General features: G+C 44.0%; 1 protein-coding gene across 7 annotated transcripts in view; it reads right to left on the bottom strand.

The window, feature by feature from the left end:
* The window catches only part of DISC1 (DISC1 scaffold protein), a 411448-nt gene that overhangs the window by 252259 nt on the left and 143225 nt on the right, over positions 1–15964 (bottom strand). For all 7 annotated transcript variants that reach the window (XM_030812687.1, XM_030812679.1, XM_030812676.1 and 4 more), the window contains 2 exons: positions 12033–12162; positions 8229–8464 (listed from right to left, as the gene is read on the bottom strand). In XM_030812687.1, the coding sequence (XP_030668547.1) occupies positions 8229–8464; positions 12033–12162 (366 nt within the window). The remainder of the gene's footprint in view (positions 1–8228; positions 8465–12032; positions 12163–15964) is intronic.

Genomic DNA, 15964 nt, shown 5'->3' on the forward strand with positions numbered 1-15964 from the left:
GAAGAAAGTTACTGAAGTCAGTCTCTTTTCTAATGAAAGCTGCAGTTATGGCTGGTGGAAAAGGGAGTCAGTCAGTAAGCATCTGGCGGTGGAAGAACTGCTATGGTTTTAAGATAGCTCATCTCTAGGACGGTGCTTGTTTAGCTGCTAGAGAAAAGGAAAACCCAGGTGGTAGTCAGAAGGTAGTTTATTCTTTAGGTGCAGGGGTGTGTGACTTATCCCTGCCTGGCATGGCCTTAGGTCTTGTTTATAATTTGGTATCTTACTGCCACCGAGAGTCTGTTCCATCAGTTCTTATGATCTCGTTTTAGCATTGATGCTGGTCTGTTGTTATGTCTAAGCTACAAAAGGGAGGGATTATAAAAAGGCAAATCCGACCTCCCGGCCCATCAGGGCTGGGAACTCAGTTTGTATGGAGTCTCCGGGGTCTCCTTGGCCAAGAGGGAATCCATTCAGTGGTTAGGGTCTTAGGATTTTTTTTTTAATTTACAACACAATGAAAACTGGAAATAGGGGTCCTGTTTTCTTGGGAACCTACATTTCCTGGTGAGCAGCATCTGTACCCAACCAGATAGGGGGGATTTTCAAATCTCTTCCTTCTTTTCCAACCCTCTTCCTCCTTTACCAGATTATAGTCTGGTAAACTTTTCCATGTTGCCTGTAATGACAACTTTCCAGAAGAAAACAGGAGGATACACAATGGTGAGGGGAGGTCTAAGCTCTGAGCCGCAACAGCAGTGGTTGGAAAGCAGGCTTTGCTCAGGTCCATGCTCTAGGGACCAGCCCTTAGGAAAGTGCCAGCTAGAGCACCGCGGCCTGTGGATGATCACAGCCTGCCCAGGGAACTTTAAACAGGAACTTAACATAGAGCTCCTAGGAATAGAATTATGAGGGGTTTTTAGGCAGCTTATTTTAACTTATTTCATAAAACACTAAAGTGCAAAGTATTGCAGAACCAGAGAGGACCTTCCACACCATCCAGTTCAAACCCTCTTTTCACAGACGAGTAATACCAGTTCCTCTAGCCCTGGGGCGGGGCCTTGCTTTCCAGTTTCTCTTCCTCTCACATTTCTTTCTTTGGAACATCTGACAGACCTCTCTGACTTGAGACAGTTGCCTGTTTGGTCTTCCCAGGCTGCCTATTTGTAGATACCCCTTGGCTCCAATCCAATCAGGCAACACTAGGCACACAGAGACAACCATCCCTGGCCTGGAGGGACATCCATTCTCTTTTCCTTGGGCCCACAGACCCATGCTCTGCTGGGCTAGACTTCTTTCCATTGCTGGGCTAAGCACTCTCTCCAAGCCCTGGTCTCTCCCAGGCCATCAGCGTGAACCATCTCTGGATTCCCTCCGCATTAAAAATTGGCCAAAGACGTGAGGGCACCGCTTTTACAGCTATGTGAACTTGGACCCTCAGCAGCCGCCATCTGCAAAATGGGCATAAAAACAATATATTGTCCAACAAACCTTATAGGGTTATTGTAAGCAAGTATGACAGCTTGTAAATAACAGAGATATTAAAATTAGTGTATGAGTATCATCACCAGTCTAACTAAGAAGGACAGACAGGATAAATTTGAGGAGAGAGGGCACACCTGCAGGGAGGTCCTGAACACTGCAGACGTCGCCTAGGCAGAGAAGCCTCACTCCAGGCACCCATCTGGCCAGCATTGCTCACACACTTCTGTCTCACTGCATTTGCTGTCTTGGCAAATATTTATCTGCTTCGTGAATTCCTGGGAAAAGCAAGATGTCTGCTTTACTTTAAAAGGGGGGTAGGGAGGAAAAAAAAACCCTGTAATCCCAGTGACCCTGGAGGCTGAGGTGGAAAGATCACTTGAGGACAGGAGTTCAAGTCCAACCTGGCAACATAGCAAGACCCCCAACTCTACAAAAAATTAAAAAATTAGCCTGGCATGGCGACATGAACCTATAATCCTAGCACTTGGAAGGCTGAGGCAGAAGGATCACTTGAGCTCAGGAGTAAAATGCTGCAATAAGCCATGATCGTACCACTGTACTCCAGCCTGTGGGACAGAGGGAAACCCCAACTCTAAAAAAGAGAGAAAAGTCCTTACCAAAAAGGTGGGGGGGGGGGGGGGAATCAGAATTTCCTAGAAAAATGCAAAGCTCTTCTCTTTCTCCAGACGATTTCTAATGCTCTCAGTGTCCCATCCTGCCATTGTCTTGGCAAACCAATCAGGTAGAAGGCAAAGACAGAGGAGAGAGAAAGACAAAGCCCAGAAGTGGAGATTAAAGAACAACAATCTTCACGAATGGAAAAGCAGCTTGGAGACTGCTGATATGCTGCGGGGATATTCTCTGCAGTCTCTGCATGACTCCAGTTTGGTGGCTGCCTCGCACTACCCCCCGGGGCAAGAGCATTAATGGGACCCCTCCCACACAGCTGCCTCCAGGCAACCCTCTTTGAGAATCTCTACCAGGATCCTAGATTCGGGATCAGTTTTCCAATTCAGGCCTTGCTGTTTCACTGTCTCCTCACTCTAATAAGATATGTTTCTGAGGGAAAAGAGGAACTATTGATTTTTTTTCCCATTCAGTTGTGAGCTGGTGAATTACATTATTTCAAATCTCACTTGCAAGGAGGACTGACATCAGCAGGGACTGCGTGTTGTGGACTGAGCACAGGTGTGATGAGGATGCCTGCAGCACCCTGCATAATCAGTGCCCCTGGCCAGGGAGCCCTGGGCAGTTTAGCTAGTGGTTGGGGGCACGGATACCGCAGAAGGCCTGGCTCCTCTCCACCCGCCAGCCTCCCCAGCCAAGCCCTGCTGCAAGGCTCCCAGACTCTCCAACCAAGGCCCAGCCAGCCCTCCTGTAACCAGGGGTTGAGTTTGTTTCACACTTTGTGCCAATGGTTTGTAAAAAGATGTGACATGTTTCTTCCAAATGCACAACAAGCAACAATTCATCCATGAGCTGCCAGAACACATTTGACACGAAGCATGAAAAATCCAAGGAGCTGAGGAATGAAGAACTCAACCCCAGATGAATACAAGCCAGTCAAGCATTTCTAAAGAATGTTAGAAAGCATCCTAGGCAGCCCTCCACATCATCACTGTGATTATTACTATAATTATTCCTCCCTCACTTTGCAGTTAGCCATATGCATGCTACATGAGGTCACAGGCTGCCCTCCCCTGGTTTTCCAGACACATAAAACCAACAAGAAGCCAGGGGAGGCTGAGCTAATGGTGCTAGAGAGAGATGAGCTGCAAATCACCATTCTCCTCAATTTATGCCAAATAAATAGATGGAACCTCACGCCCCACACGGAGGGATGTGATCCACAGAAAACACTGGACACTGTCACCTCCTCCCTGTGTCCCCCATCTTTTCCCTCTCCTCTCTCCCCCACCCCCACATCACAATCCCATTACAGAGAATGGGAGTGCAGTCGCAGGGGGTGGAACAAGAACCATGGGTTTCATGTGGGAGGAGAACCAAGCTCACCGGGTAAAAGTGGTTCTTCTAAGACCCTCACATCAAAGGAAGACTTGCAGGAAAAAACAAGGAACTTGTTTTAAAGCAGGAGGCTTGAAATCCCAGGGATGAGAGAAATTCAAATGAACGTATCTTTTAAGTGGTTCCTGTGCTTTCATGCACCCCTGCTCTGTCAGCTTCCATACTGTGGAGCTCCTCATTCTCCAGTGCTTAAAAAGGGTTCTCCTTTTGTTCATTGGAAGAAAACCATTTTTGTTGGCTCTACTCAAAAAGTGTCTATGATGTCTCTGGGATAGTAACACTTCATCTCCTCCTGCTAAGTAAGTTATTTGATCCAGAACACAGACACTGGAAAATTCAAATGGCTTCTTTGATTTCTATTATCACACCCAAACCGAAAATCATTGGCTGTCCTTGACCCCAGCACATGCCCTCTACTTCTAGCCCGTCTCTGACATTGGCCAGGGGGTTCCCAACAAGCCACAGTCAGAAACAATGGCCTCCCATGCAAGCACATAAGTCTCCACCAGTGATACATCCAGAAATGCCATGTGCTATTAGGAAGTTTATTTTCGAGCTGTTGGGTTGTTGTCCACGAAACAAAGCATATCCTTCCCTTTGCAACTGCATGTTAGAAAGTTGAGTAAATTACAAACAGACAGCACCCTGAGTTTGTATCTGGCCTCTATGAAAATCCTTATAGATGATGATAACATTCGTGATGTTGAGTGATCTGTTTCTCTAGGTTTTGTAACAATACTAGTCTCTGCAACGTCTCTTTATAAGACTTCAAGGTTTTCCTGTTTCACAATTTGTCTGGCTCTCTCCATCTGGCCTAAGAAGAGCCTATTCTCATGAACAACAAAGGCAGCTATTGATGTATGTAAGATGGGTTCATTTGGCTAAATATACCTACTGGATATTCTCCCTAAGTCAGCATTTTCTAAAAGACAACCAATACTTCATAGCAAAAATTAGGTTAACAGGATCATGTCCAATTAGTTAAAAATACTGGACCAAGCAATCTCTCTGACCTGTTGAGCCAGCTGGCTCTATACTGGCTTCTTTCAAATGCTTCACTTCTGCAGATCCATGCTGCAGCCCATCCGCTTGGAAAAGACATGTCTTCCCTCTCAAATGGAAAGCCCAAATATTGATGATGGGTTTTTCTAGTTGATGGTTACGGCAGGGAGCAGTCTGATGCCTCACCTCCCTACGGTGGAAGACAGGAAGCTGACCAAACAAAATGTGCACCTACACAGCCCACACTGCCCTCCAGATGGGGCAATACCTCCCTGCATCTCAAAGTAAATTAGACTGATGCCAAGGATCACCTCTTGAGAATCACCCAGATAATGAGGATGTCTCAGGGTGGCCACGAAACTCCAGCCAGTGCTGATGGCCTCTGCTCACCATGAGTGTTCCATGCTGCAGGCACCTGCGTAACTCCCTCATCGCAGGAGAGAAAGGTCATGTTATTAACTAGTCATTAGATTGTCCAGGCTTTCTGTACCTTTTAACTGCTCTGGTTTATTCCTACCCTCCCATGAAACTCTTCGTCCTTATATTACTTTTATTTTTTCTTTGAGACAGGGTCTTGCTCTGTCGCCCTGGCTGGACTGCAATGGCACAATCATAGCTCACTGTAATCTTGAACTCCTGGGCTCGAGCAACCTTCCCGCCTCAGCCTCCTGAGTAGCTGGGACTACAAGTGCACTCAATCATGCACGGCTAATTTTTTTACTTTATTTTTTTATTTTTGTAGAGATTAGGTCTCAAATTCCTGGACTCAAGCATTCTTCCCGCCTTGGCCTCCCAAAGTGCTGGGATTACAGGTGTGAGCCACTGCTCCCAGCCTCATCCTTACATTCCCAAGATCTCCTCCTACATGAAGCCTTCGTGGTTTCTGAAAGTCCTTGAGATACCCAGGTTTTCCTATAGTCACCTCAGCACAAAAACGTGGCAGCCTGTTCTTGACCTGACCTCTGTAACCTCAGTGGGAATGTTCAGATTGGGGGATGGTAGATTCTCCCAGAGGACCCCACAGACAGCAGTGCCCCACGTTCAAGATCATCCTCATATATAATTTCCCTAACAGCATCATAAAATCAGAAAGGCACAACTTTTGAAATGCCTTTCAAGAACCTACCCAGTTGGCCGGGTGCAGTGGCTCACACCTGTAATCCCAGCACTTTGGGAGGCCAAGGCAGGCAGATCATGAGGTCAGGAGATTAAGACCATCCTGGCTAACATGGTGAAACCCTGTCTCTACTAAAAATACAAAAAATTAGCTGCATGTGCTGGCACGAGCCTGTAGTCCCAGCTACTCAGGAGGCTGAGGCAGGAAAATCGCTTGAACCTGGGAGGCAGAGGTTGCAGTGAGCTGAGATCACACCACTGCACTCCAGCCTGGGTGACAGAGAGAGACTCTATCTCAAAACATACAAACAAACAAACAAACAAATAACCTATCAAAGCACTAGACTACTCGGTAAAAGTCACACATTCATGCCTTCTCTGTGACTCATCCTGATTAAAAGGCAAGCCAGAGGATATGGGTAGAAAACCAGACCAAGTCCTGGGCTCAGTTCTATCAGGCAACCACACTGTGGAGCTCCTAGTTTTAGATGAGGAAAGAGAATTAGTCATGGAAATAGCTTCCTTGGCTCTCTGGAAGGAAACCATCTTTTATTGATTCAGGCCCAAAGACAGCCATAGTTGTACACAAGATGGTCTCTTACTAGCTACATCATCAGGGAAACTTTCTGAGTTTTTGTTTCCTCGGTTGCAAAGTGAGAATAACATAACAGCCTACCCACCACACCAAGGCAATAGCTGAAGAATGGTTCTGAAGGTGCAGGTGGGAGAGAACAAGCCGTATTCGAGGGACCAGTTTCATTTGGATGAAAACCAGCGACAATCCAAATCTCTTCCCCCTCTCCATGGGCATGAGCCATAGGTTTAGAGTTCTGCCTGGAAATATTTGGGATAGAAGGGGAATGGGAGGAGATCTTAAGTAACTCCCTAGAATAGCATGTGCCGCTTGCTTTTATAGGCTGGATAGGATGTGATACATGTGGAAGACAGAACAGTCGTTCACTAAATACAGTAAGATATATTTGGACGGGTAGTTTGAAGGCCTTCAGAAGACTGAAATTTCCATTGTAAAGACGACCACTGGAAGCATAATAAAGTGCTTAGTACCATCCAGACTCTGCTGAGAATTTTCTATGTATTACCTCGGTTCATCCATGTGATAGCTCTATAAGGTAGAAATTATTATCATCACCCCTTCCCTCAAATCAGCCAATAACAGGTTGAGTGAGGAGTTAACCTTCAACCCCAGACAATCAGGTGGCAGAGTCCGTATTCTCAGTCACTACAGGTGGTGAGTTGTAGGAAGTCTTTTCTTCAGCACAGGGGCCAAGCCGACCACTGCTCCCCCTCCTGGCTCTACCCACATAGCACTTGCAGTCCTTACTGCTCATCTACCCATTCAGGTGCCACTCACTTTTTTGTCCAACATGTGTAAGTGTGCATTCTGTATGTCTCAGAAATGAGAGTATGAGCTCTTGAAGGGCAAGAAAGACTGGGTGCAATGGCTAAGACCTGTAATCCCAGCACTTCAGGAGGCTAAGGCAAGAAGATCACTTGAGCCCAGGAGTTCAAGAGCAACCTGAGCAACATAGAAAGACTCCACCTCTACAAAAAAATAAAAACAAAAAAATAGCCGGATATGGTGGCCCAAGCCTGTGGTCCCAGCTCCTCCAGAGGCTGAGGCAGGGAGGATCATTTGAGCCCAGGAGTTCAAGAACAGCGTGGGAAACATAGAGAGACACCATTTCTGCAAAAGACTTTAAAAAAAAAATAGCCAGATGTGGAGGCTCAAGCCTGTGATTCCAGCTACTCCAGAGGCTGAGGCAGAAAGGACCACTTAAACCCAGGAATTTGAAGCTATAGGGAGCCATGATTGTGCCACTGTGCTCCAGCCTGGGCAACAAAGCAAGACCCTGTCTCTTAAAAAAAAATAAACAAAGGGCAAAAAGTAGATGTGTATCTTATAGACATTCCACGATACAGAATACAGGGATGATTCTCACTCCAGAGTAGAATGGAGAAGACCAGGCTTCAAATGAACCGGAGTGTAAATACCTGTTTTCTCTCTTACTAATTAGGACTTTGGGCAAATTATAACCTTCTTAAACTTTTTTTCCTCACCTGTAAAATGAATATAACAACAGAAGTAACTCATAGAGTCAGCTTATAACAGTGCCTGGTACATGGTAAGCACCCGATACATTTTAGCTACCAGTAACAATCCATTCTTCCAGATGGGAACTTTGTCATTGGGTGTCCCTCTCTCAATAGCTTGCCTCTTCCCTTAGTGAGAGGCATAGTTCATCCAGATGATCGTCCTCAGCAAAAGCTGGCATTAGGATCTCTAATCAATTGAACTCCAACAGTTCTCAAAGGGAGAGAGGGTGTCCTGAGGGTGTTTGGAAACGGGGAGGGTGCATATTGGAATGGGGAGGGGCGCTGGCATTTAGTGGGTTGAGTGGCCAGGATGTGAAATAACTTGCAGTGCTCAGGACTGCCCCACACCATGAAGAATTTTCCCACCCAAAACACTAATGGTGCTTCCACTGAAAAATACAGACTGCTCGGGAAATGTTTAGAGGTGAAAGACAGCAGACAAAATCATTCCAATGAACAGGTCAAAGAGGCGAGCGACCCCAAATCAGTTAGGAAATCACCAGTACCTCCTTATGGTTTCCGGTGGCTCTGCATGGAAGGGAATCTGACTGGCTGAGGCCAGGGTGTCCTGCAAGGCCTTGCTGACCTCCTGCAGCTGACCCAGGGACAGCCGGCCCACCAGTGGGGTCAGGTCGCAGCCCTGCCACTGGAGTTGCTGCTCTTGCTCCTCTATTTCCCGTCTCAGCTGCTGATCTTTGGCTTCCAGCACAGACATCCTTGCTTGGAGAGCTTCGATTTCTTTCTGTAGAGAATGAGGAGACAAGATTTTATCAATTAACCCTGCTCACGGCAAACTGCTCTGAGGATAATGACTCGTTTAAATGAGAATTGGCCATATGCACCAGAACCACAAAGCTCCCCTTCTGAGGCAGGCAGATTTTTGGAGGTTTGCTGAACTGGAAAAATCATGCCAGCTTTATATTTCTAATGAGTTGGCATAAGGAAAAACATTCCCTCCCGAGCATTAAATAACTATGGGGGGTGAGCCAAGAATTTGACTTGGAAGAACCCAGCAGATACATAAATGACTTACTTCATTTTGGATGGACGAGTTAGGACACAGGGCAGGGAGCCTCATGCACCTGAGGTCTGAGCTAAGCAAGTAACCCAGCCACAGACCAAAACAAGAAATGCAAGCGGCCCTTTGTTAGTCTGTCCCCAAACACAAGAATTCAGAGTAGAGAGAAAGGTAAAAAATGGCTTCTCAAGTCTACAGGACTGAGAGAAGAATGAGATGCTGCAGATGGTGCCATGCGGTCTAAAGTTCATGAAAATATAAATAAATGTAATTTCTACGAATATAGCAAACTGAAATCCAAATAATCCATAAAATATCATTTAATATTAAGGTCAATTAACTAAACAAGCAGCAGGTAATGAAAACCCATCATGTGCACAGTGTTATAGTAGAGCATCATCTCACTGCCCATATGATTCTGAATCAAAAATAAAACTCTTAATTAACATCTCCCATGTTTTGTGCTGATAAGAGTGCAACTCTAATCCTGGGTGTCTCCCAACCTCTTATTCACGTTCTCTCAGCCCCAAGGTGCATCACCTACAACTTCTACCTCCTGAACCCACTTCAAGTAAGGGAGTGGGGAGAAGAATTGGGAGTTACTAAAGAATGTCTACTATCAAGACATTTTAAGAAAAAAGTAATGCCTCAGTGTCCCCAATTGCTCCAAGATTACAGTATTACTGACAAAGTCTCTCAACTAACCTCTCTACCTCCACCTTTGACTTCCTCTACCCTATTCTTTTCTTTTTCTTTTAGTTTTTTTAACTGGTAAAACACACATAGCATAAAATTCACCATCTTGAGCATTTTTAAGTGTAGAGTTCAGTGGCATTAAGTACATTCACATTGTTGTACAACCATCACTGCCCTCCATCCACAGAACTCTTTTCATCTTGCAAAACTGAGACTCTGTACCCATTGAAAACTAATTCCCCATTATTCTCTCTTCCTCCAAGTACCTGGGAATCACCATTCTACTTTCTCTATGAATTTTACTCCTCTAGGTAACTCATACAAGTGGAATCACACAGCATTTATCCTTTTGCGACCAGTGTATTTCACTTAGCGTAATGTCCTCAAGGTTCAACCATGCTGTAGCGTGTGTCAGAATTTCCTTCCGAGACTGAGTCATATCCCATTACATGTACATACTCCTTTTGTTTATCATTTATCTGTTGATGAGCACTTGAGTTGTTATCACCTTTTGGCTATTGTGAATAATGCTGCTATGAACATGGGTGTGTAAACATCTCTTTGAGTCTGTGCATTCAATTTTTTTGAGACATATATATATATATCCAGAAGGGGGGGTGGCTGGACCACACAGTGAATCAATTTTTAATCTTTTCAGGAAGCTGCATACTGTTTTCCTATTGTCTTACATCCTATTCCTAATACAGAAGTCAAATTATTTACAATGTGGTCAGATCATGTCACTTCACTGCTTAACACCATCCAGTGGTTCCCTGTTGCCATCTGAGAAAAGTCCACATCCTTACAAGGCCCCTTTATCTCTGACTTCCTCCCCAAATCCTCCCCCTCATTTACACTGCTCCAGCCACATGGGCCTCCAGCTGCCCTCTGAACACAGGAGGCCCACTCCCACTCTAGGCCTTCATGTTGGTATTCCCCTGCAGGATCCTCTTGCAGAAATTTCTGCAAGGCCTACTCCCTCTCCTCTTTCAACTGTTGGGTCCAATCTCACTTCTCAATGAGTAGACTCCATCCTCCACATCATCTTAGTCTACTCTGTGAAGCTCTTATCACCCTATAACTTACCAGTTGTCTAATAGAGGTTTTATTATGTTTATCACTTATTGTCTATCTCCCCATTCTCACCCCTAGTGGATCAAAAGCTCCCCAGGAATCTCAAGCATTTCAAACAGTATCTGGCACTTAGTGAACCCTCAATAAATGCCTGTTGAATAAATGAATATTCAAGTACCTTTCCCAGGGTGCTTCAAACACTAAGTGCCCAGGGCTAAAATTCTTTTCTGTACACTCTGACTTTCTCAGGAATTGTGTAGACCTTTAATTGGCAAATGTTATTAAAAATCAAAAACTAGATTTCACATTTTCAGCTATCCAAACGTTATAATGATGCACATTGACTATGTAAGTGCTCAGTTAATGGGGGAAATAGTTTCAAATAAATTGCCCCGACTTTTTCCTCCCTTTGCCACCTTACTCTTGCAGTGACCTGGATGGGGCAAATTCAGATAACACGAATACTCTATGGCCGGAGCAGAGATGGGAAGCCTCCAGCCTAAGCCAGGATTTGAACTTGGGTGTTGAAGACTTATGCTCTTCCCATGAAGTCACGTTGCTTCTAATCAGTGTGTCCTCATGGCTCCCCACTCATGCTTCACAGCTCCAGGCTCAAGCAGGCATAGACCCTGTTTCAAGATTCCCTGCCTCTGGGGTGCCCTGTCAACTTCCAGAGCTCTGGCTTTAACTCAGTGCTGCACCCAGATTTGTAGCCCCTCGATGATTCTTAGCCAACTTGCATCCTCTGTTCTGGGCCAACCTTGGGCTTCCACGCAGCCGGCTAATCATTCCAGATGTGCCTGCCTTGCTCAGCCCGGACTTACAACTCTGTCTCTTAACAACTGCAGCTCACAGTCTACCATGATAGGAATTTCCATAAAGGATTTTCACAGCACAGATGTCTTTCTGCCTTTCAAAGGAAGCTTCTAAAGGTCAAAATGATAAGAAGTGGCAAATTGGCCTGGCAGACAAGAAAAGCATATTCAAAAGGTAATGAGGAATATCGAAAACAGGCACAAATGCTGCTGAGCTTTCAACCCTCGTTTGTAATGAGATTCCTACAAGCCCTCTAGTCATTCCCACCATCTCTCCTTTTTGTACTCCCCGGCTTGACAGCCAAGGCTCTAATTGCTACACTTAAGGAAAGCCAAGACCCACTTGGCTGCATTTGGCTTAAATGGATAAGAAAAATGCCGGCTGGGCACGGTGGTTCATGCCTGTAATCCCAGCACTTTGGGAGACTGAGGCAGGAGGATTCTTTGAGCCCAGGAGTTCAAGAGCAGCCTGAGCAACATACTAAGACCTGATATCTACTAAAAATAAAAAAATTTAGCCAGGCATGGGGGTTACACCTGTAGACCCAGCTACTTGAGAGGCTGAGGTGGGAGAATCACCCAGAAGCTCAAGGCTGCAATGAGCTATGATTGCACCACTGCCCTCCAACCTGGGCAATAGAGCAAGACCCTGTCTCAAAGAAAAGAAAAATGCCATCATATTTCTTGAAGATCTTTCACCTGCTCACCTGTAGCTGCTGCTTTTCCTGAAGAAGCCAGTCTCGTCTCGTGATGGACACATGCAAGCTGTTCTGAGCAGTGGGTTCCAACAGCCTCGGCTCCATTCTCAGTGGGGTGTGGGTGTCATCTCCGCTGGCCCTTAAAACAACACATACCTATTGGTACAGGTATGCGGAAGCTGAAATCCTCATGTTGACAAGTATTTTAAGAGTAAGAAACTCCACCAAGTGGCCCCCATCTGTTCTCATACTTAGGAGGGTACTTACCTGTTTTTAGGATGAGCTCCTTAATGTAAGTTTCTACCTTAATTACAATCTCTTGTGATTTGTGCTTTTTCTCCTTAGTCAGAATACTATTATGGGACCTGCACTGTCCGATAAGGTAGCCCCTGGCCACATGTGACACATGGTTAGCCCAAATTAAAATGTGCTAAAAGTGTAAAACACACACCAGATTTTAAGGACTTAGTATGAAAATAAAGAGTACCAAATAACTCATTAGTAATATTTTTAAGTTCATTACATGCTGAGATAATATTTTGGATATATTGAATTAAATGTATTGTTAAAATTAATTTCACCTGTTTCTTATTAATTTGGGGGAAATATAACAAGATCTTTATTCAAATAATTAGGAGTGTTGAATTCACACTCACTACTTCTGAAATTCACCAGTTCCCTTGCCTTTACGGCATCCACCCTTCCTCTGCTCACTTAGAATCTGCCGCTTTGCATTAATGTTTGAGTCACTAGTCAATGAGAAGGTTGTCACTGAGGGTTTCAGAAGATTTTCTCCCACAATCAGCTTTAATCACAGAGAAATACACTTCTTGCAGAGCCCACATCACATTTTTTTTTTTAATTCCCAGCACTTATCACAGTGTTGAACTTAATAAAATTAGGCCAAGAGTTCTAGAAAGTGCAACTGAGCTCCTGGCAGAATTTTCACTTGATTAACTTTCTTCTTAATTTTTTTTTTTTTTTTTTTAAGATAATGTCTTACTGTGACACCCAGGCTGGAAAGCAATGGTGCAATCTCGGCTCACTGTAACCTCAGCTTCCTGGGTTCAAGCAATTCTCCTGCCTCAGCCTCCCGAGTAGCGGGGACTATAGGCGTGTGCCACCATGCCCAGCTAATTTTTGTATTTTTAGTAGAGACAGGGTTTCACCACGTTGGCCAGGCTAGTCTCGAACTCCTGACCTCAAGTGATCCTCCCTCCTCTACCTCCCAAAGTGCTGGGATTACAGGCATGAGCCATCGCACCTGGCCCTTAATCTTTTTTAATGTGGCTACTAGATCATTTAAAATGATCTAGCATTTTATTGGATAGCTCACACTAGATTTTATTGGATAGCATTGCCTTGGACTATCCAAACAGGGCCAAATTCCAGAGCTGACCTTGATGGAGATTAAAAGGAGGGGTGACTGATTTGCAGATGCTTGGGTGCAAGCTTCTCAGAAAAAATTTGCTAAAAGACTGTCAAAACCACTTAAAATATTTTAGGCTCCTTCTCTTATTCTTGCCGGAGTTGACATATTCGGTGACAGTGATGCTAGTGAAAATGTGGCACAGGTTTGGGCCTTACGTTGGTGAGCTATCTTTACAGGAGACTTGTTGGTATTTGTCACCAAAGAATGACAAATTCACCCTTAAAACAATCCATTTCTAATGGAATGCAGGTGGGCAGGAAAACAATTTACCCTAAGCAAAACTATGTCAACAATTCAAGGAAGCTATGTCCAGGAAAACACCATCAACTAAAACTAACAAGCGAACGACAAGTTGGGAAAAATATATTGCTACACATATGGCAGAAAAAGGGATAATATTGCTAATTTATAAAAATTTATATCAAATTATGAGGTAAAAGACAAGTGCACCAACCAGAAATTCCAAAAAAATGGAATACGGCTGAGCGTGGTGATGCACACCTGTACTTCCAGCTACCTGGGAGGCTGAGGCAGAGAACTGCTTGAGCCTAGGAATTTGAGACCAACCTGGGCAACATAGCAAGATCCCCCACCTCAGAAATAAATGAAGTGTTAAAGAAAATGATTATTTTTTTTTGTAGGGGGGACGGGGTCTAGCTCTGTTGCCCATGCTGGAGTTCAGTGGCATGATCTTGGCTCACTGCAACCTCTGCCTCCCAGGTTCAAGCGATTCTCCTGCCTCAGCCTCCAAAGTAGCTGGGACTACAGGCACGCACCACCACAGTCAGCTAATTTTTGTACTTTTAGTAGAGACAGGGTTTCACCTTGTTGGCCAGGATGGTCTCGATCTCCTGACCTCGTGATCCACCCACCTCGGCCTCCCAAAGTACTGGGATTACAGCCATGAGCCAGCAAGCCCAGCCTCCAAAGATAGTTTTAAATGAAAATCCAAACAACATAAAACATCATCTTTCACCTAACAAACTGGCCTGGCAAAGGTTTTCCCAAACCATAAGTCTTTGGTGAGAGTAGGGAATAAGAATGAGACTTAAAATTAAATATAACTTGGGATTCTACATTCCCACATCTAAGTACTGATTGCATGTAAATAATCATAGTTTTACACAAAGATTAGCTAGAAAAATCAGGTTTTTTCTTAGTATCCCAAGACTGAAAATTAGAAAATACTCTAATCGTGCCCCAGCATCAGGACCTCTTAGCAACGCTAAGCAGCCACTAAAATTAGGTCACACAAGAAGATATACTGGCCTGCAAAATGTTCACTATTTATTGCTGTTTTTTCTAAAGCAAGTTTTATGGCAAAAAGTGTGAAATGAACCACTGTAAAAATATTAATAACATGTATATAAAATAAAAGAAAAACATTCACCAAAATGCTATCAGCTGTTATCTCTGGGTGGTGGAATCACTTCTTTCCATTGATCTTTCTAAAGTTTCTATAGTGACATGTATCATTTTTACAACTGTAACATAAAATGTTTGCCAACACACACTAAGTAGCTACACTTTTGATTTAAATATTTTAACATACCAATTAGTCTTGTGGCTCTTGAACATGTCTGTGTTTTAAACAAAGCTCATCAATAACATCACCTTCAAGGTCATCCTCCCTTGCAGAGGAGCAGGTATCTGTAGCTTCTGACACTTGGAGGCACAAACTCAGCATCCTAAACAGGCCAAATTAAACCTATCCCCTCCTTCCGCAGCATCTCCCACACAGCTAGATCTTGTCTGCCACCTTTGTACTTATTTCAGGGCTCAATGAGGAGAAGCGTGAAGCTGCATGTTCGTATTTATATATTAACACAGGGTCGCACTGCCTCTGCATTTCTTAGAAAAGAAAATGAGTAACTGATCCTAATATATGTTGTGCTATGTTTGTCTCCTTTTACTCCTACCCCATTTCATTCATTCATTCAGAAAAAGAAAAAACATTACTGAGCTTGCCTGGTATGTACGATGGATTGTGCTTGGCTCTGGGGACACAATGGTAAACAGTTCTTGGTTCTTCCATGGAGCAGGAGAGACAAATGCATCAACAGAAAAATTACAAAGCAATGAAGAAATGGGCAATTGCAAGGCATGGACCAATGATGGTAGACTTTAAAGCTGGGGGAGACTCTTCCCCCTTGCTAAGTCTTAACTTGACACTTACAAAATAAGTGAACCAACCAACCATGGTGCAATGAAGCAGGCTTCATATATTTAGAAACAATACTAGAAAATGTGTCACCTCAGTTTTTCTAACTTAGAAAACAGCGGTTACAGAAAAAGGAACCTTGCTTTTGTTCCTAAGTCTACCAAAAAGATCAGATTCTCTGAATAATCTTAAAGGTCACTTATTGTAACATATGATGCAATTTAGAAATCTATTCTTTGTTTCATGTGCTTAAAGGCAAATAACAGCAGCAGCAAGAAAAATGTTTAAACTGATAATGATAAAATAAAGTACTATGAATCAAGAATGTACTGTTCACCAGACGTTATC

This window comes from Nomascus leucogenys, chromosome 5 (genome assembly GCF_006542625.1).
Source record: "Nomascus leucogenys isolate Asia chromosome 5, Asia_NLE_v1, whole genome shotgun sequence".
Classification (NCBI taxonomy): domain Eukaryota; kingdom Metazoa; phylum Chordata; class Mammalia; order Primates; family Hylobatidae; genus Nomascus; species Nomascus leucogenys.